This window comes from Penicillium soppii (assembly GCF_028829465.1).
Source record: "Penicillium soppii strain IBT 18220 chromosome Unknown utg000010l, whole genome shotgun sequence".
Lineage (NCBI taxonomy): Eukaryota > Fungi > Ascomycota > Eurotiomycetes > Eurotiales > Aspergillaceae > Penicillium > Penicillium soppii.
In genome coordinates, this window is record NW_026643240.1 from 175,563 (window position 1) to 194,338 (window position 18,776).

Below are 18,776 nucleotides of genomic sequence, written 5' to 3' on the forward strand. Positions count from 1 at the left end.
GGATATATCGATGCTTCATTGGGGTATATCTCTGCTAATGCTCTATGCAACTCCTTCAAATGCTAAAACACAAGTCCAAATGCAAAACTCTCACTCACAAACCTCGATCTTATCAACTTGATCCTCAGCCACTTCCTCACGCTTGAAGGAATGCTTTCCGCGAGCGAACCAATCCACAAGCATAATGAAGACCACCACGCCGTAGACAGCTGAGACGTAGTTCATATCTGGCGCAACGTTAGATCGGGATCTCGAATCCAAACCAGAGATAGAAACCAAACTTACTTCCAGTGTGAACGGGCATAGTCGAAGGGAAAGAGTACATCACGATACAGAAAACAGTCCAGGTAACGGTGATGATGTTGGCAGCCATGCCCCACTTTCCAAGCCAGAAGGGACCGTGATGAATGTTTTCACGACCACGGTACCACAAACACAGAATGGGAATCGAGTATGAGACATACAACAGGGAAATGCAGGCAGTCATCATACTGTTGAAAGCAGTAGTCGAGCCGAGATACAGCAGGCCCAGAAGACCGACGATGAAGCAGCTGACCGAGTGCGCGTACAGGGGCACGTCCAGCGTGTGGTTCACCTGCGACAGCCACTGGTGGCCGGGCATTCCCCGATCACGAGCAAACGCCCACGCTAGACGGGATTGCCAGGTGTGGCATGCAATCTGACATCCCATGCCGGTGACCAGGAGGAGGGTCTCTAGGACGATGGCACCGGCCTTGTTGTCCAGAGCCTGGTAGTAGAGTTGCAGGATGGGGACACCGGTGGAGCTGTTGATGAGTTCGTCCAGGTCCTTGATTCCGAAGAACATGGAAATACAGTAGGTCCAAGAAGTGACGAAGCCAATGACAACGGTAGCCATGATGGCGATGGGGATGTTTCTCTCGGGGTTGGGCACTTCCTCGGCAAGATGGGTAGCGGAGTCCAAACAGGCGAAGATCCAGTTCGGGTTAATCAGACCCACGATGAAGGCCATACCGTCGGACTTCCAGCCAGTGGAATTGACGAAGTGGCCGAACACGTAGCTGGCACTTGCGTGAGGGCGAGCGCAGGCCGGAACAGTGACCAGAATGACCAAGAAGGAGGTCAGAGAGATCCAAAGAGTGCACTTGGCAACGAGAGGAAGGACCTTTCCAACGCAGTTGAACAAAAAGCAGAAGAAGTTGATCAACTGGTATGCGAGGACGACGTGCCAGGCTTCAACGACACTAACAGACAGTCAGCTCACCACACAACGGTTAGACAGGGTAGAAAGTAAAGCCCATACAAATCAGGATGACCAAGTTGCCACATGCCCACAGCCGCCTGACCAAGGCCAAGAACGACACTGGAACACGCGAAGATAGCACCAGCATAGCCAAACCAGCCACTGAGGTAAGAAGCAAAGTGAGCATACTTCCGCGGGGCCAACTCAAAAGCCCAGAAATACTGTCCACCAGCGTTGGGCATCGAACTAGCCAACTCGGAAAGGGAAGCACCGACACCCATAGAGATAAAAGTAATCCACAACAGACCATAGATGATCAGCACCGTACCACCGGAGTTAATGCCCGTAATCATAGAAGCAGAAATACCGAACCAGGAGTTGGACATGCAGAAAGCAATACCAACCAAGGAGAGGACGTTGAAATTGCGATTCAAATCCTGGGTATAGCCCATTTCCGCCAGACGAGCTGCATCAGAGTCGGAATCGCCTGAGCGAGAATCTCTGCTCGAGGCAGGTTTCGCGCTGGTCTTTTCGATATCGAATTCACCCATTACGTCGGTTGTTTTCTTTTGGTTAAATTGCTGCACGGGTTGAGGATTGTTGCACTGGAAAAGTCAAGATCTAGAAGATGCTTAGGCTTGTTGCATAGGGATTTCGAATTTCGGAGATTTGGTTCGGTGGTGCTGTGGAATATTGCTGCTGCGGGTATAGATTGTAGATTGAATGCTGCTTTGGTATCGAGATGTCGCTTGGGATTGTCGCTGCTGTGGACGAAGTAATGATAATCAAGATGAAATCGTACAGTGAAGCAAGATGACAAGATGACAGAATTGAATCTGTGAATTATCTTTTTGTTCTGCGAAATATCAACAAGGCTTCGAGAGGAGTCGAGAGCTCCAAAGGTGTCGAGAAAGCTGATCTGCACGGCAGAGCAAACCTTCCGAAGTAGAAACGAAAGTGAAGTAGAAAGGAAAGTGAAGGGAAATAGACAAACGGCAAATATGGATCTCGAGGCTTCCTTAAAACATAATAATCAATCATAATGAAAGATCTTTATTTTCTTTTCTTCCTTGTTGTGGACGACTCCACCGTCAACATCATAGCCGTCGCTGTAGCCTAACCGTTAGGTGGATTTCATATCTCACAGTTCACTGGTTCATCATGCCAACGCCGAATAACAGTTTCAGCCAGAAAATCGGTTAATCGGAAGGATGAAATAGGAAGTTGGCGGGTCTGGCCCCAGTATTATTCTCGTAACGCTGAATCCCGATTCACGACGCTCCGACGAGACCCTCTTTTAAATCGGAACCAAACCGAGTTGGAATCTCGCTACCCTCTGGGACCTGCGAGCGTCGTTTTAATGTCGCACACTAAATGCACTAAATGCACTAAATTGTGTTAAGTTGCACTAAATCACTGGGTCCATGTATTTCCATGAAGATTTTTACTTGACGTCACTGGCATTGTTACACATGTAGATGTTAGGGCTGATATGATTTCAGCCTCGTTACCTTTTGCAACGTCATTTGCAATACGAACAAAGTACACCTATATCTAACAGCCCCTACAATAGACAGTATAAGTCGTTCGTGAAAAATTCTACATGAGTGGAGTATCAATTCTCGAACGGGAATAACACCCGCTGCACATCGTCTAATCTGCGTCCATTTCGCTTTCTCCAGAATGTTCACCGAGATCAGGGGTTTGAGTCTGCAAATTTGTTCAGACATGTGGAGGTACCGTGAAGGCTATCCGAGGTAAAAAGTACAATCTGTTCAATGTTTGTACGGTGTACCGAAGTGAAAATTATAAGCTACCGCCACAGATCTGCATGGCGTAGATATGGCTTTTTTAGTCGATTACGTATTGTACCAATATCAGGCCCCTCGGGCGTTCTACAATTATTTTATGTAGCTCTATTCAACCCATAATTTTCACTTTTCGAGAGATTTACCTTCTGCATGTAGTAAGGCCGTGGATAGCCGTCAATGTTCAACAGTTCAGCTTTTGCGGCTTTTCCCCTGTACGCGTGTTGATCATCTGTGTTATAGGAAGGTTGACATGCGGCGCTAGTGGGGAAAATGCCTCATCCCAATTACGATGTTCTACATGCACAAAAAGGACAGCCGAATTCGGTTAGATAATAATAGAAGGGCAATTGTGCTGAGTTGCATCAAGTCTCAAATCGTTGTTGGCCTTCATAAAATGGCAATTGCCGGTCAATATGCTTCATTAACAAGAGTTGAATATGTATTCTTCCTAAACACCAAGTCCCATAATAATACAACCTAATTAAATGAACATCCCCTCACGACCACCCCGGATTAAACTGCGACAAATCCTCCTCCAAAAGACCCATCATATACTGATTTCCCCAGAACCAATTTCCCAACTGCGCAGCAGTTCCCGAATCCGCCTCAGGGCCCGGGAACCCAGATCCAAGCCCGGAATCCGACACCTGCACCACCGGAACATCAGCCTGGAACCCTCCACTACCCATACCAGTCCCACTCATGGAATTATTAGGCAATCCCAGGGCACCGAGATAAGCATCGAACTCCTGACCGACCTGCATAAACTCCTGCGGGTCGGCATCGGTCTCAGAGCGGGTATTTGCTTCGAAGTAGAGCCGGGCGACGGTTCCCAGCACGGAGCAGAGGGTATGCAGGCGGTCGATGGACTGGGAGTATGAGCTGAGCGGTCGGAGGGAGGCGATGAATTCTTCTAGGCGGGCTAGGTCTTCGGCGTTGGAGGTTGTTATTACGTTGCAGAAGATTACTATGAAGGGGACGAAGGGGGAGAGGAGAATGCCCCTGGGTGGGTGTCAGTTATTGGGTCGGATTGCGGTGATATTAATATCTCTGCTTACCAGTGCATGTACGAAGTTTTCATGAAGTCGTCTGTTTCATTGAGGTCTGCACCACATTGTCGGTGGACTTCTAGAGCTTCACGGGCTGTCTCGATACATTCGGGGATGAAGCTGACGGAACCGGGCTCCGTTGATGCCGGGATTGCGCGGTATATCAAAGTAAGGACGGACAACCTGCTGACTTTATCGGTTGCGAGGTACATCTGGTCCAATTTGGACATTTGGGGATTGGATGCCATGAATTTCTGCGTCCACGTTAGCGATTTTCAATCGAATTTGTTGGTTTGCGGGAAAATCTACCTCGAACGGCTCATTGACACTAGACTTCATTTCAGCGGCCAATTGCTGCGCATGTGCAACCCGATGGCTCTCTGGCTGTTGCAGTGCCTCCGGGCTGTACAGGTGTTGGTAGACCTTGCTTTGAATGATAGCCGCTCTCGTCCACCATACGCAAACAGGACCCCATGGTTCAGGGACATCGACAGGGACTTGGGGTAATGGCAGGCTGATATCGTAATTCTGGATTGGACAGGCGCGTCCTAATCGCAGCGACATCATGTTTGAGATTGTGTAAACCGACCAAAAAAGGAGCTGCTTTTTGCGCTGGATCGGTGCTGGGTCATGCTCCATGGAGCTTAAACGGTGATATCCCAGTGTTTGACACAAGTGCATAGCTGTTGACGCCAGGTTCCAGCCCACAGACGGCTTAGAGATTTCTATTGCATGCATCGCCTATGATTCGATCAGTGAAAGCCCGAGTTAGGTCAAACGGAAAGGGGAACTGACTCCCACAGCCAATGCATTGATCGATTCTTGGGTTGCAGGCATCAGAATATTGAGATTGGCAAGTGCCACTTCTAAGTTGTCCCGACACATCTCAATGTAGTCTTGACACTCCTGTCCAAGAGATTTATCTTTTTCCGTGAAATGAAACTCGTAGAAAATGCTGTACAAGCAGAAATTGGAAACAATGAACGCCGCATCGGAAAACTCTTCTGTGCAGAAGTACACTTCGCGACATTTCTCGACGAAGTAGTCCACCCCCAAGAACGGGATATAACCACCAAAGCAGGCAGGCGGGTGCTCTGGACGGATTAGAACAGGGAAAGCAGATAATTCATGGGTTGCATACCTTTGACCTTTCTCAAAACACGCAGCACTAATTGCAAGGGTGGCATTTCGAGATCACGAATATCACATCTTACACCCAGCGCGTTCTTAGTAGATAGTTGACTGCCCTGCGAATCCGCTTCACGTCGCTGGTTTTGAATACCAACGATCTGTTTCAACGACGAGAGAGCCGCATTAATTTTTGGACTTGACAGCACCTGATGCGAGCTTTTCGAAACGGCCGATTCCAGGAATTCACTTGCATAGGCTCCGTGGGCACTCAGGGAGGAGCTTCCCTCGAACCCGGAGCTTGAATCATGCTGCTCGATGGCAGGGTTTGCTGTGTAAAAGGGGCCTTTGAACCTTGGATTCCGAGTTGATGTTGATTGCACTGAAGGTGAAGGGGTGTATTGAGATGTAGGTCTTGGAGTATGTTGAGTATTCCTTGCTAGTTGTTGAAGAGTCTTTTCAATGCTTGCTAGACGTTCTTCAATTAAATCAATTTTTTTCTCACTGCGCCCGGGTTAATTTTTGTTATCGCATCTGGATTATACAAACAATTGTATACTTACTATTGATTGGAAATGAGAACTCGTCGACGAGGCTCTGGTGGTTTCTGACCAGTGGTAGATCGACAGACGATACTGGAACTGCGACAATTGGAACAAGGAGTGCGCTTATCGCATCGAATCTGTGGCGGAGTTAGATCGAAATGATGTCGTCCATGTAAAATGGAAATACATACCTTCCGAGAACGGCATTGATCACACTGTATAGTTCTTTTGTTAGGTTATTCAAAAAATGTGTCACGACATTCTCAATCGGTGGAGCACATACTGCACGTCGGACCAACGCGCCTCCGTCATGGTCATGGTCGGATCCAGGCTCCATAGCTACAAGGATACATCAATTGTGATGTAACACCAATTTGCTAAAATTGGAGAAGGTTGACTGGAAAATTGTGCTCGGGTTCTTCATTGCTGGTGCCTATACGATCACGTGCCACGTCATGAATGTAAAGTATTGAGATCAATATAGGAGTTTTGAGGAGAACTCTGATGTTTCTAATAATCATATAGGAATATCATGCCAAGTCCAACAGTATGTGGATAGCTCAGTACGTATAATATAGTTTTACATATGTACAGCGAGGTAGCTCATACGTTGTTCCCACCACGACTGGAGTATTATGGATGACATAACCAAATGGGAGCCAAATCGTAACTAGAAACAGTTGCTTGAATACCAAGTGATGCTTAGAAGGGGAAAGTCGGATTATCGAGGAATAAAATGCTCTGTGTGGATAACAAGTTCTTTGCTATAGGGATTTTGCTTTGGACATTGGTAACTAGGATATTGGATTTTTTTCATATTTTTTTCATAAAAGAGTCCGCAACAATGGGGCGAAGGACGTCATCGTGATAAGTGAAGGCAGAACTTCGAAGTTATAGAGTCCACGCTAGATCCACGCTAGAAGATGATTAGCAAGGCAGATATAATCGATACGCGTTATGCATTAAACACAAAGAATATCTTTGTTTGACTCATGCTCCCAAGATACGTGGTCAAGTGTAAGTACCAGCTCATTTGTTAGCAAATAAGAGACAAAAGGAACTGATAGACAGCATCCCTGTTCGATGTAAGTTGCCAATATCAACTGTCATAATATGTGATATCTTCATTCAAAGTCATGAGCGAGAGTAAGCCCAAAGCCCGTAGTCTAGTACAGCGCGGCCAGCACACATATACAGTATAGTCTATCTCGCCAAGGGAACAGTAAACCACAGGCAAACCTCGACGATCAATGCAAAAACAAAGCAGATCTATCTATGCTTTAGGAATTGGAGGGGAATACCAGGTACCATCACTGAGCCATACTCCCGTCGGGCCGTATGTGCCAGCCTCAGCACCTCTCAAGAATGCAAAACGGAAGAACAGATCATCGGGTTTGGCATCAGAGCTGTCCTCTCCCAGAAGCAGTGACTGAGATTCCACACTGCCCATGTCACGGCTGATCAGACGAGGGTTCGTTTGTAATTCCAGGCCATCATGGCCATGACGGTGCCAGGTAAATTCGCCCTGCTTGTCTTCATCAAGGTAACCGCGCCAGCGTTCCACATCATTGAGAAGAACGGAGACACCATCTACTGCAAGATCTGCCATGCGCTCGTGTTCCCACAAAGCGAAAGTGATGTTTCCGTTGCCACGGTAAGTGTGGGATCCCGGTTCTGGCAAAGAAACACTAACAGAAGAGCTAGTGACATTGGGATAAGTAGCGCCCCACCAGCCATTGTTGCCTCCGGGCACTTGCTCTCCCAGAGCGGCAGGGGTCTCGATAATAGAGGCGAAGCCCCATCGGGCAACTCCGTTAATGAAGAGACCTAGTAACAAGCCCTGGTAGATGAGTGAGGGACGAGTGGGGAATGCAGTACCCGGCATGAGTAAAATTGCCAAGATATAATGATGGATTCGCAAGCGCAGACCAGGAAGGGGCAGCAGAATCAAAATGATCAATCCCATGGTGCAGTAGATCTTCAGGTAGCGGGGGAGCAGACCTCCCTGGCGGATCTGCCACGCTTGACTCAGGATGATCAAAAGGACAATTGGGATGACAAAAGCCAGAGCCAGCTTTGCTCCAGGTTGCTTTTGAATGTCCATAGGTGTAAGGCGCTGCAATGGGATCAAGCGGGCGAAAGTGTAGTTGTTCAAAGCTCCGATGAAAAGCGGGGGTAGGAAGAGGAGCATCTTTGAAAGTTGATAGATGGGCGAGGTAATCGGCTGGAGAAGCGGAACGGCGCAGAATTTGTAAAGAACGTACACGACGAAAGATGCCGGTAGAAGGCGAGATAGAAGACTGGAAACGAGGTCGGCTAGGAAAGGGTCCGAGGGTGGGTCTCCAACTAGTCCCGTGTGACAGAACACCATGAAAAATGAACTGAAGAACAATATAGGCGGGGATGTACAAAAGAGCCATAAGACACCGACTGCAGCGGCGGTGATTCCAAGGAGTGTCCAGCGGGGATCGGACGGACAGCTGGCCTGCGGCGAAGACAGTTCGAGGAAGCTGAACGCCTTAGGGAAGGTCGATGGAAATGCGGCAGATAAAATACCGTGCTTTTTGACCGACGGGAAGGAGTGCGCTGCGCCCTCAAGTTTGACGACGCCGCAGCCACCATCGTTCGAGATTGCACCGGCGTGGATTGCCGCCTGGCAGACAAAACTATCAGCACGATAGAGTGCTGGGTCAAAGGAGCCCGGCTGAGGACCCCCGATGACTAGCCCTTGGTAATTGTATGTATGGTTTCCCACGACGTGAGGTTCCAGCAATATGGTATCGCGGCACTTCGCGGGACACCGGAAGGGAATAGTCGAGGAAGAGAATGGCCGGCAGTCATTTCCATTAATACCACATCTGTTTTCAATCTTCCTATACCGGTCGCAAGTATATCAGTGGGTCTGAAGCGTGAAATGGTTTTCCAATGTACATACCAGAGATTCGTGGAGCACGACAGTGTTTGAGGCTGACCGTACCCTTCGATATAGCCGGAAGAGCGCGAGTGCAATAAAATCAAGAACCAAGGCAAGAACCAAGATACATAAAGCAGCAATAAAAGGAATGTCTTATATTTGCGCTTGGGTAAGAGACGATCGAGGTATTGGACTGGCAGCTCCTGGACTCGCGGGAATAGTGGCTTCAACAGCAACATGTGCGGCGGATCGGGACCTTTCACCCAATTTGCGGTCGTGCGACCGACCTTCCTGAGTGGCAGAGGCACCCATCCCCAACGAAATGACTTGGAAGACTCCCGTAGCCAGACGGGCAGTGCGCCTGCTTCAACATCGACATCGGGCGGCGGTAGGTCTTCGGAAGCTTCGGGATCGGCGAGACGCTCGTCGTCTTCAAGGAGTGGAGGGACATATAGCCTAGTGGCCTCCTCTCTACCTTCCCCAGGCATGCTGATGGGTTCTCCCAGGGCGAAATAATGTGCGGTGTGACTAGAGTGACTAGCACCACTCCGTAGAACGAACGGGTATGATGTCGGTGGTCGGCTAGCGGCGATAAGTGATCTCCGTTGATTACCAGGAACACGATCCTGGGGCGATCAAAGCGAGGGATGAGATTATGAACAGCGAAAGAGCAAGGAGTAAACTAAGTACAAAAGAAAGAGAAAAGAAAAGGATAATATGAGAAGAAAGATGAGAAGAATGAAGAAGGGAAATCTGGGGAAACAAGGTCAGGCAGCCAGGCATCCAATTAAATTCCACGCCTGACGATTGTGACGATGACTCTCTCTCTCCATACCACCTAGGCACACTGCATGATCTTCGAGATCTTCGATTTGCTTTCAGATGACAATTCAAAGCTTGTTGCGATTTCGCATACAATCTCTTTAGCACATTTATCTGTGTTACCTGTTTTACGCTGTGCAACAGACAGAATACAGGGGATCCGAAAGACACCCTAGGCACGGAGTACGCCGCGATCTCATGATTACTGTTGATTGGTGGTGTTCCTAGCAACATTCCGAAAAAAAGCAGACATGTTCCAGAATACACAATCTATCAGCACCCATTCCCTAAAAAGTTGACACCTGGTAGATCCAAAGCATCCACTGTCTCATCATCGCCACTCAACCCATCAAGATCCTTGCGCAGCCAAAATGACCGGAACCCCTCCACCAATCTCTGGGTGAGAGGCGCCACCTCGTCAACCTCCATAGGGGCAAAAGCCACCCGAATATACCTATGAGCCTTCGCAGCAGACGCTGGAGTCGCAGCGAACATCGTGCCAGGGCCCACAAGACACAAATGCGGCTTCTGGGTCAGATGAATCCAAAGTGCCTGGGAGAGTTTCTCGGAGGTATATTGTGAGCGCAAGGGATGTGTATCGAAATGAACATCAATCCAAGCGAACATCCCACCCATGGGCCAGACGAAATCATACATCTGCACTCGATCAAGGACCTCCCAGTCATCGTGGCTTTTCGATCCATGGAAGAGATACTTGTTCTCTTCCAGAATCGTGCACATAGCCTGCATGCGCGTTTCATAGCCGGCGCGTAACCCTTCCAACCACCGCACCCAGCCATCCATGTGCCAGCCCGGAACCAGCTTCGATGCTTTCGCGGATTTATCGTCATCATCCTGTCCAACGATCATCTCTGCTATCAATGATTGAACGAATCCGGATGGTTGCTGAGTTGTCACTTCCGTTATGCGAGTGAGACGTTCAATAATAGCCGGCTGTGCAGTGATCCAGCCGAGACGACTACCCGGTGCAATAGTTTTGGAGAATGTGTCGAGACGCACTACCCGGCCCTCGATGTCGATGGACAGATACGAGGGGACGAGAGAGTCCAGGTAAGCATAGCCTGAGGACTTGCCCTCTGCGTTATAGTCCTTGGTGTAGAGATTTGGTTCTGAGGATGAGCCACGGTGATGAATCGTCTTCTCATAAGCGGATGGAAATTGCAAGTTCCAGTATGGCTCGTCCTCGATGATAATCACATCGTATTTCTGGCAAAGGGCATAGATTTCCTTTCGGCGCTCAACAGAAAGTGTTCCACCAGTTGGATTTTGGCCAGTTCTATAAACTGTCAGCAACCATGTGTTTTCTCCTTTGTTGCTTCTGCAGAGGAGATACTCACGGCACTGTATACATCAAATGAGGCCGACGGCCAAGCCGGAAATCCCAATTCTCCAACACATCCTGCAACCCGCCTTTCCCACTCGCGAGCATACCCTGTCCATCCATGACCACACCGGCGACATTCAAGCCGCGCGGCGCAACTGTCTGAATAGCATTCATATAGGCAAACTCCTCGCACAAGACACCCTCGCGCTGTTGGATCCAATCCCGGTCGGGATTCCATATATTCGTGAATGCTTCAATGGCCTTGGCAAAGCCATCGGTCGATCCACATGTCAGCAGGACCTCCGGACCATCTCTATAGGGTACATTGGGATGGAGATGGTCTCGTGCGAACGAGCGCAGAAAATTACTCAGAGGTGGGTATCCTCCGGCGGTGCCGTATTGGAGGGCGGTGGTTAGGTCGATTTTCCGAGCGAGATCTTTTGTGTGGTCTTCTTTTGGGACTGTTACTCGGACGGAGTGGGGATTTTTGTCATTGGATTGGAATCGCTGGGGGAGGGCGACTTTGGCTTCGAGTGTATCGTAGGGGAAGTAGGATGCATGGGGCAAACCTAGTAGAGTCAATATTATGCAGATGCAGATGTAGGTTTTGATATGTACCTCCAGCGAAATTGGCAATTCCGGGTATTTGGAAATATTTATAGAAATTCTTGACACTGCTGGGTTTCTTGTTCTTTGTGGCGTAAGAGTAGTGGTGCGACAAGTCCAAAGGGTGTGGAGCTGTCATGATTGCCGATCTAACGGCCTTGCAGATGACAGGGGAGACGTGCAGTTGGGGTATTGATTAGTAGGATAAGGTAGTTATTGAATCAGATAAAAAAGTAAATGAAGTTTTAGAACAATTTCAAACTACTCATATCCATACGATGTTTTTATTAAACGGAAATCCCGGTAGACCAGGGGAACCCCCGCAGGGTTGCTTGATAATCAGTACCAGATCCTGCAGAGCCCTCTGTCTCCACCAGATCTAGCTATTTTTGGATGATTTTGAACTGCTATGGTTGGCTACTGAGTAGGAGATATCTTATCTGACAGAATAGACATTCAGTATGGCGATTGCCACGCAATAGTGAATGATTGGCGGGATTCTTGTAGGGTGATTGGCTTCTAATATGACGAGCTTGGATTTTGTATAAAAGAAGAATATGCCGGGTTCAATCTAAAGAAGCCTGAACAATAAGCCAAATTGGGCACCTGCGCAGTCCACTCTGGAGACTCATCCGTCGCAGTTCCTTCTTCGGGGCTAGTTCGCTGTTCGTGGCTTCATCCTAACGGAATTCGTTCGCGTGGACCCCAACAGTATTTACGGTTCACTACTCAGAGACACCCTATGAAGTTGAATATTTTGTCTTCTGCTTCTCATCGAATAGATACACCCAGATATCTGAGGTATCAAATGGAAAGGTGCTACAAGATGCCATTGCTTATGGGGTCGTCCCAGGCCTTTTTTATAGATGCTAACGAGTATCTCTAGGGCATGCCATAGCTCAGACTGCTATAGATAAAGTATGCATGACACTGAGACATCCGAATCAATCGCAGTGCTTGAATGGTTGTTTTTAACCGATTTCCTTCTCATAGACGCCTTTCGCTTGGCGATGAACTTGCTGATGTGAGATTTTGGGCAACTCGTAGCTTAATGGGGTGTGCGAAAGGCCCTGGATATATAATCAGACTGCTTACTTCCAAAGAATTAAAAACTTATATCTTGCCTTGTGTTTTTTGACACGACGCGTTTATATATATTTCAATCTCTGATCCGAACTTTAGAATCTCCAGCAGTAACACTTGTCTTCAACATGACGGCAACATTGGATATTGTCAATCAAAGCTTCGTTGACGAACTCTCTAAAGGTCAGCCACTATACGAGAAAACCCCAATTCAGGCTCGCGACATCCTAGAGACCGTCCAACAGCATACGCCAGCTTCCGACATCACTCAAGAAACCATCGAGATTTCTTTCGAGTCGGGTACTGTCAAGACTGTCATATTCAGACCAGCTAATTCTGGCAATGATTTGCCCACCATCTTCTATACCCACGGAGGTGGCTGGATCCTTGGAAGGTATGGCTCATCAACCACTATCATAACAGGATGATCTTCTCACATATGTCAGCCCCACCGTCCACGGTTCTCTTGTGGAAGATCTCGCACGACAAACCGGCGCAGCAGTAGTATTCCCATACTACAGCCCAGCCCCGGAGAAGCAGTACCCAGTCCAGTTCGAAGAATCCTTTACAGTTCTGAAGTACATTGTCGAAAATGGCGCCAAGCACAAGCTCAAGACCGAGACGGTGGCTCTGGCTGGTGACAGTGTTGGCGGTAAGACTGTCTTCCCAGTTGTGAAATGACACTATTCTCATAAAATCTCAAATCCAGGCCACATGGCGATTGCAATGGTCCAGTTAATCCAGGACCGCAGCCTCCCCGTCAAAGTTCCCCACCTTGTTCTCTTCTACCCCGTCACCGACACCAACGACAAGAGCGAAACCTATAAGATCTACAAGGATGGGCCTTATCTCAGCGAGCAGACCATGGATTGGATGATAGACGCTTTCCTTCCGAACAAAGCAGACCGACAGAATACATTGACGTCCCCTTTGAAATATGCAGCTGATGAAGTGTTGTCCAAGTTCCCACCGACAACAGTGTTCTTGTCTGGCGCTGACCCGCTGATTGGAGAAGGAGAAGCGTTTGGTCTGCGACTGCAGAAGGCTGGAGTTGAGACTGCGATTATCAAGGCTGAGGGCCAGATTCATGATTACGTTATGCTTGAGCCTATTCGGACGACGGCCACCGCTAAGGCGGTTGTTGAGTTGGCCGCTCTGCATTTGAAGAAGGGATTAGCATAGATCGAGTTTGAGTGGTTGATTTGTGCGAGAATACTCCACAACACTACGTGGGTGTAAAGTTTCAGCCAAGGTTTCATTTAGGCTTAAATGAGGATGGCATTTTCATTGGTTGTCTGGAGATTTAAGTGCGTAGTATACATCAATGTACCATATACCATTATTGTACCTTGTGAATTGAAATGAGACTATTTATTCGTCGCAGTCTGTCATTTACTCTTCGTTATGAAAACCATCAAACGATTGCCCGTGGTAAATTGCTGCACTTACCAGGTTAGTGGCAAAACTTGGCGCATTCGCTTTCCCCAGGCCACGAGTCTGGGGTTGTGTGCTATTCCAAGTTTGTCGCCCGGTCAAGATGACCATGATTACCATTAGGGATAAGATCACCCCTTCGGCTTCCAAGGCTGTGATGTACATACACATTTTTAGCGCAATTTTCCTTGGCTGAGGAGAAAGATAAAGTTAAACAGATTTACAAAGTAATACAGTGAACCGTGGAAAACCTTGGAATGATGACTGTCGTTACTAGTACTATATACAACAATAATAAGTGAAAGGAGGCGAGTCAACAAAAACGAGGGAAAAAAACTTTTAGTGTGGGGGCCCCGCGTAGAAAACCAAACCCGAATACCCCAGTTTCCTACGAACATCCATGCTATACTAGTAGAGGTATTATATGTATTGTGTGTATTATACTATAACATACTGCCCGAAATAATGCCCCAATCTCTGACAATGGCTAAATCTCGGCTGAGATTGATTCTAGAAGACAATTTGACTCAGAAACTATGTCATCGGAATCCTTATTGCGCTAATTTCGGGCTGTTCCCTTTTCCCCTTCCAAGGCTCCCCCCACGCCCCGGGGTATCCCGGGGGTGTCCCGTAAACTAAGCAAGCCGACGGAGAATCTTTGCCAAAATATCGGCGATTCTCCGTTTCGGGACGCTCCTGGCGGCCTTAGTTGCCCGAAATTTTCACTACAACATCGCCGGTATCTCTCCCCACGGGGTCAATTAGTCTTCTTGATATCGGGAATGGGTATTCAATGTGAGAGTCATCACGAATTTATGCTCAACTATCTCTGCAAAGAGTATGATCTTGTCAACTAGCGGTCATCAAGCCATAAATCACATTTAGGTGTGCGCGAATCCCAATCAAGGGGCCCACATCTCGGGCAAATACGCCTTGGCCTGCGTGTTGACTGGACGAAATGGGTCAAGAGTCCTACTAAATGGAAAAATGGAGACTGTGCAGAGGGCTCGACCATGGCCAGTCCCCGTCAACCCCATGGAGAGTTTAGAGATTTTACCGTGGAGTATGACATGATTATGTACCCCAAGATGTGGGAGTGTGGGTATATAAGGGTATTCCCCTGAAAGTCGGGTGTTTACATTCTTTCTGCATTTTGTGGCTCTTTGTCTATTGCTTTTTTGTGGGTTCCTCTTCTATATTCCCCCATACCACATACAGTCTCGCCTATTATGGCAGGCCTTGACCTCAACATCGACTGGAAGGCCAACCGCCGGGCCATCGCCTTCTGTTTGGTGGCTGCTATCGGTGCCCTCTGCTATGGTTACGACACAATCTACTATACTGGTATCCAGGGCATGACATTCTTTGCCAAAGACTATGGAGAGCAAGCCGCAGATGGCACTTGGTCGCTTGGAACAACGTTCCTGTCCCTGTCTGCTAGTATCATCTATGTGGGAGAGCTAGTCGGCGCCCTTGCCGCTGCCCCCATCAACGATCGCTTCGGTCGACGTGCTGTCTTCCTGTCTGCTTCTCTTTGCATTATCATCGGAGCCATCGTACAAGTGTGCTCCTTTGGCTCTGACCCTGTCTTCTATGTCAGTCGTGTCTTGATTGGTCTAGGTATCGGGCAGTTCACATCGACTTGTCTGATGTACATTGGAGAGGTCGCACCGTCTGCCATCAGAGGTCCGGCTCTCATGTGCTTCCAGTTCATGCAGTCTATCTCGCAACTGGTGGGAGCCTGTGTCAACCAAGGCACCCAGGGCATTCAAAGTGCTCAATCCTACCGTATTCCTATGTGTCTGCTGGTTGTCCTTCCGGGAGTCATGCTTCTGTGCCTTCCCTTCACCCCTGAAAGCCCAGTGTGGTATATGTACAAGAACAAGCGTGACCAAGCCATCAAGGCTCTCCGCCAAATCAACCACAGCAACCGCGACTACGACCCTGCCATGGACATGCAAGCCATCGACAACCAAGTCCAGATGGAGCGTGAAATGGCCAAAGACGCCACCTGGGCCTCTCTGTTCACAGACCCCGTCGAGCGCCGTAAGCTTTTCTACGCCTGCGGTGTTATGTTCGTCCAACAGATCAACGGCATCCAGTTCTGGTACACCTACGGCGTTGTCTTCGCGCAGTCCATCGGCATCGCAGACCCCTTCACCATCAACACCATCATCTACGTTCTCCAAATTGTTACCGTCGGCGCCGCAGTCGTCCTCGGAAACAAGATCAAGCGCCGCACCAACCTCCTCGTCTGCTCGGCGGGTATCTTTGTTTCCCTCATCGCCGTTGGCGGCCTCGGCACTACACGCTCTGCCGAAGGCACCTTCAGCCGTGGCATCGGCATCGGCATCGTCGTCCTCGCCTACATCAACATCATCTTCTACAACTTCTCCATCGGCACGCTCTCGTACTCCATTGCCTCTGAGATGTCGGTCGGCCGCAACAGAAACAAAATCACCTCGTGCGCCATGGGCACCTTCTTCCTGACGGTCTGGCTCATGGTCTTCACCAGCCCGTATATGTACTACACGGGCAATCTGGGCCCGATGATCGGTTTCGTCTACGGAGCAACAACCCTGTTCTTGCTGGCTTACTCCTGGTTCTGTGTTGGTGAGACTGCAGGTCGCAGTAATGCAGACATTGAGGTTCTCTTCCAGGATAAGGTTCCCGTTCGCGAGTGGGCGACATATGTCATTCCTTCTCAGGATGATGTGACTGCTATGAAGAAGCAGGGCACTCAGGAAGAGCAGATTGAGATGGCATAAGTGTGATATGAACGTGCCATGATTTATGTGACATGAGGCAATTGAGACCTACTTTATATGTATATGCAGGCCGTGTATGTATTTTCATTGTTTCATTGTGACCAGCTATATACATAATTTGAAGCTACAAACAAAACTGAAACAAGCTTGTTACACAAAACTCTCAACCCGACTAGTATCTTGTAACAAAAATATAGAAACACATGTATCTCCCTTAGCTTTGAAGTAATCTACATTGTTCGAAAGGGTTGATGCCTTGGTGCCTGAAGCACCGGAAGGGTCAACACAAAACTTCACCCCGCACGAGCTCCGCAACAGCACAATGTCCCTTACCCCGGAGAACCAAGACCTCGCCGAAGAAATAGAGGCAATCAACGCAATCTACGAACCAGACACAGTGACCGTGACCGCGACCCCCGCCCACGCACCCAACACCCTCGACCTAGGAAGCTCCCACTCCAATGGCACACACACGACAGTGATCACACTACAAGTGCCAGAGCAAGACCACCTATCATTCATAATCGGCTTCGAAGCCTCCTACCCCAGCACCAAACCAACCGTCCTAGGAACAGCCTCGACGGCAGCACGCGGTGAAGGCAAAATCGCCATCGATGTACTAGAAGACATCATCCAGCGCACGTGGCAAGCCGGCGCAGTATGTCTATTCGACGTAATCAGTGAAGCGGTGGAAGTCTTTCCCTCGCTAAGCATCGGCACACAAGGCGAATCACCCTCCCCAGAGCCCCTCTTACCAGAGACCGCGTCGAACGCACCGCTCCACGCCGACCTAGCCACGCCTCCGGACTGGATCCTGTCGGACGTGATAACAGAGAAGAAATCCGTGTTCGTGGGGCGCGCGGCGCGTGTACACGATCTAGCGCAGGCGCAGGCTTTCCTGGACCATCTCACGGCTACAGATCGGAAGGTCGCTGGGGCGACGCATAATATCAGTGCATGGCGGATTCGGCAGAAGAAGGCGGGTTCGGATGGCGAGACTGTTGTGCAGGACTATGATGATGATGGGGAGACGGCTGCTGGAGGGCGGCTATTGCATGTTATGCAGTTGATGGATGTGTGGGATGTGGTAGTTGTTGTTACGAGGTGGTTTGGGGGTGTGCATCTTGGGCCTGCGCGGTTCCGTCTCATCAATGATGCTGGGCGGGATGCCTTAGTTAAGGGTGGGTTTACGAAGAAGGAGGAGGGGGTGGGCTCGGAGAAGAAGAAGAAGGGGAAGAAATGAGTATGGGTGATTGCCCTGGTTTGGATTACTTCTGCTGTTGCTGCGTCTTGCTTGGGCGCCCTTTCACATGGAAGAATCTCCCCTGAAGCAATGTGATGAAACACCTGTCTGCATGACTGGGGTGCTTGATGGAACTTCAGACAGGCATCAGTGGCACTAACACGCGGATACAACCTTCCTCTTTATTCATTGGAAAGGGCCATGGAAACTAGATGCTATTGCGTGACCTGGTCTGAGAGAAAAAGGAAGGTGCAATTTCAGCAATGGGGCAATGCCGGTCCTCATGCCATGAAGAAATTTGCGCAAATTGCTTCATTGACTTGGAGATTGAGATGGAAGCCTACAGTGGAACCAGTATTTTCATCTCTGTGACTCCATTATATTGGACCACCGGTGCCTCGGGGTCTCGCAGAATCCGACATTGTGGATGTATAGCAATATCCAAGGACGAAACTCAAAATGCGACAGGATAGAAAGCAAGTGCCTCCTTCAGAAAATGCACTATCCGATCGACGCTCGGCCAGGAAGATTCGACAATACCTACATGTACCAAAAACCTTGGATTGTACCATCCCGTCTGTGACCTGCCGCGATCTGGTAGAAAATCACCTGCCCGAAGGCCTAGATAGCCAACAACCCAACTAGACGCTGAGAACGAAATAGTCATGTATATGCGAAGATTTAGAAAGTCATATAGAAGGGTTCATTGCGATCGGAGAATCCGACGGCAATCACAGAAGGGAGCAATATACGGATTGAACTAGTTCATGCGAACCGGGTCGCAACCAGGGACGAAACAAGGCAGA

General features: G+C 48.8%; 7 protein-coding genes across 7 annotated transcripts; 3 read left to right on the forward strand and 4 right to left on the reverse strand.

The window, feature by feature from the left end:
- Positions 1–99: 99 nt before the first annotated feature.
- Positions 100–1,773, reverse strand: N7529_010705 (putative choline transport protein Ctr; the record flags this gene model as incomplete). The annotated part of the gene is made up of 3 exons (XM_057246232.1): positions 100–227; positions 286–1,223; positions 1,283–1,773. Coding segments are annotated over 3 exons (1,557 nt in total), but the record flags the coding sequence as incomplete, so codon positions are not given.
- Positions 1,774–3,530: 1,757 nt separating this feature from the next.
- On the reverse strand, positions 3,531–6,092 carry N7529_010706 (uncharacterized protein; the record flags this gene model as incomplete). Its single annotated transcript, XM_057246233.1, has 7 exons — positions 3,531–4,035; positions 4,092–4,336; positions 4,392–4,823; positions 4,878–5,176; positions 5,224–5,714; positions 5,774–5,970; positions 6,039–6,092. 7 exons carry the CDS (start codon positions 6,090–6,092, stop codon positions 3,531–3,533), a joined length of 2,223 nt encoding a protein of 740 aa, XP_057091582.1.
- Positions 6,093–7,028: 936 nt separating this feature from the next.
- Positions 7,029–9,157, reverse strand: N7529_010707 (LCCL domain-containing protein; the record flags this gene model as incomplete). Its single annotated transcript, XM_057246234.1, has 2 exons — positions 7,029–8,628; positions 8,691–9,157. The coding sequence occupies 2 exons, from the start codon at positions 9,155–9,157 to the stop codon at positions 7,029–7,031; spliced, it is 2,067 nt and encodes a 688-aa protein (XP_057091583.1).
- A 607-nt stretch (positions 9,158–9,764) lies between these two features.
- On the reverse strand, positions 9,765–11,581 carry N7529_010708 (putative aromatic amino acid aminotransferase; the record flags this gene model as incomplete). Its single annotated transcript, XM_057246235.1, has 3 exons — positions 9,765–10,788; positions 10,850–11,405; positions 11,455–11,581. The coding sequence occupies 3 exons, from the start codon at positions 11,579–11,581 to the stop codon at positions 9,765–9,767; spliced, it is 1,707 nt and encodes a 568-aa protein (XP_057091584.1).
- Positions 11,582–12,653: 1,072 nt separating this feature from the next.
- N7529_010709 (alpha/beta hydrolase) lies at positions 12,654–13,707 on the forward strand (the record flags this gene model as incomplete). Its single annotated transcript, XM_057246236.1, has 3 exons — positions 12,654–12,919; positions 12,972–13,177; positions 13,235–13,707. 3 exons carry the CDS (start codon positions 12,654–12,656, stop codon positions 13,705–13,707), a joined length of 945 nt encoding a protein of 314 aa, XP_057091585.1.
- A 1,481-nt stretch (positions 13,708–15,188) lies between these two features.
- On the forward strand, positions 15,189–16,727 carry N7529_010710 (uncharacterized protein; the record flags this gene model as incomplete). The annotated part of the gene is made up of 1 exon (XM_057246237.1): positions 15,189–16,727. The coding sequence occupies one exon, from the start codon at positions 15,189–15,191 to the stop codon at positions 16,725–16,727; it is 1,539 nt and encodes a 512-aa protein (XP_057091586.1).
- A 322-nt stretch (positions 16,728–17,049) lies between these two features.
- N7529_010711 (IMPACT family protein) lies at positions 17,050–17,970 on the forward strand (the record flags this gene model as incomplete). Its single annotated transcript, XM_057246238.1, has 1 exon — positions 17,050–17,970. One exon carries the CDS (start codon positions 17,050–17,052, stop codon positions 17,968–17,970), a length of 921 nt encoding a protein of 306 aa, XP_057091587.1.
- Between the last annotated feature and the right edge of the window lie 806 nt (positions 17,971–18,776).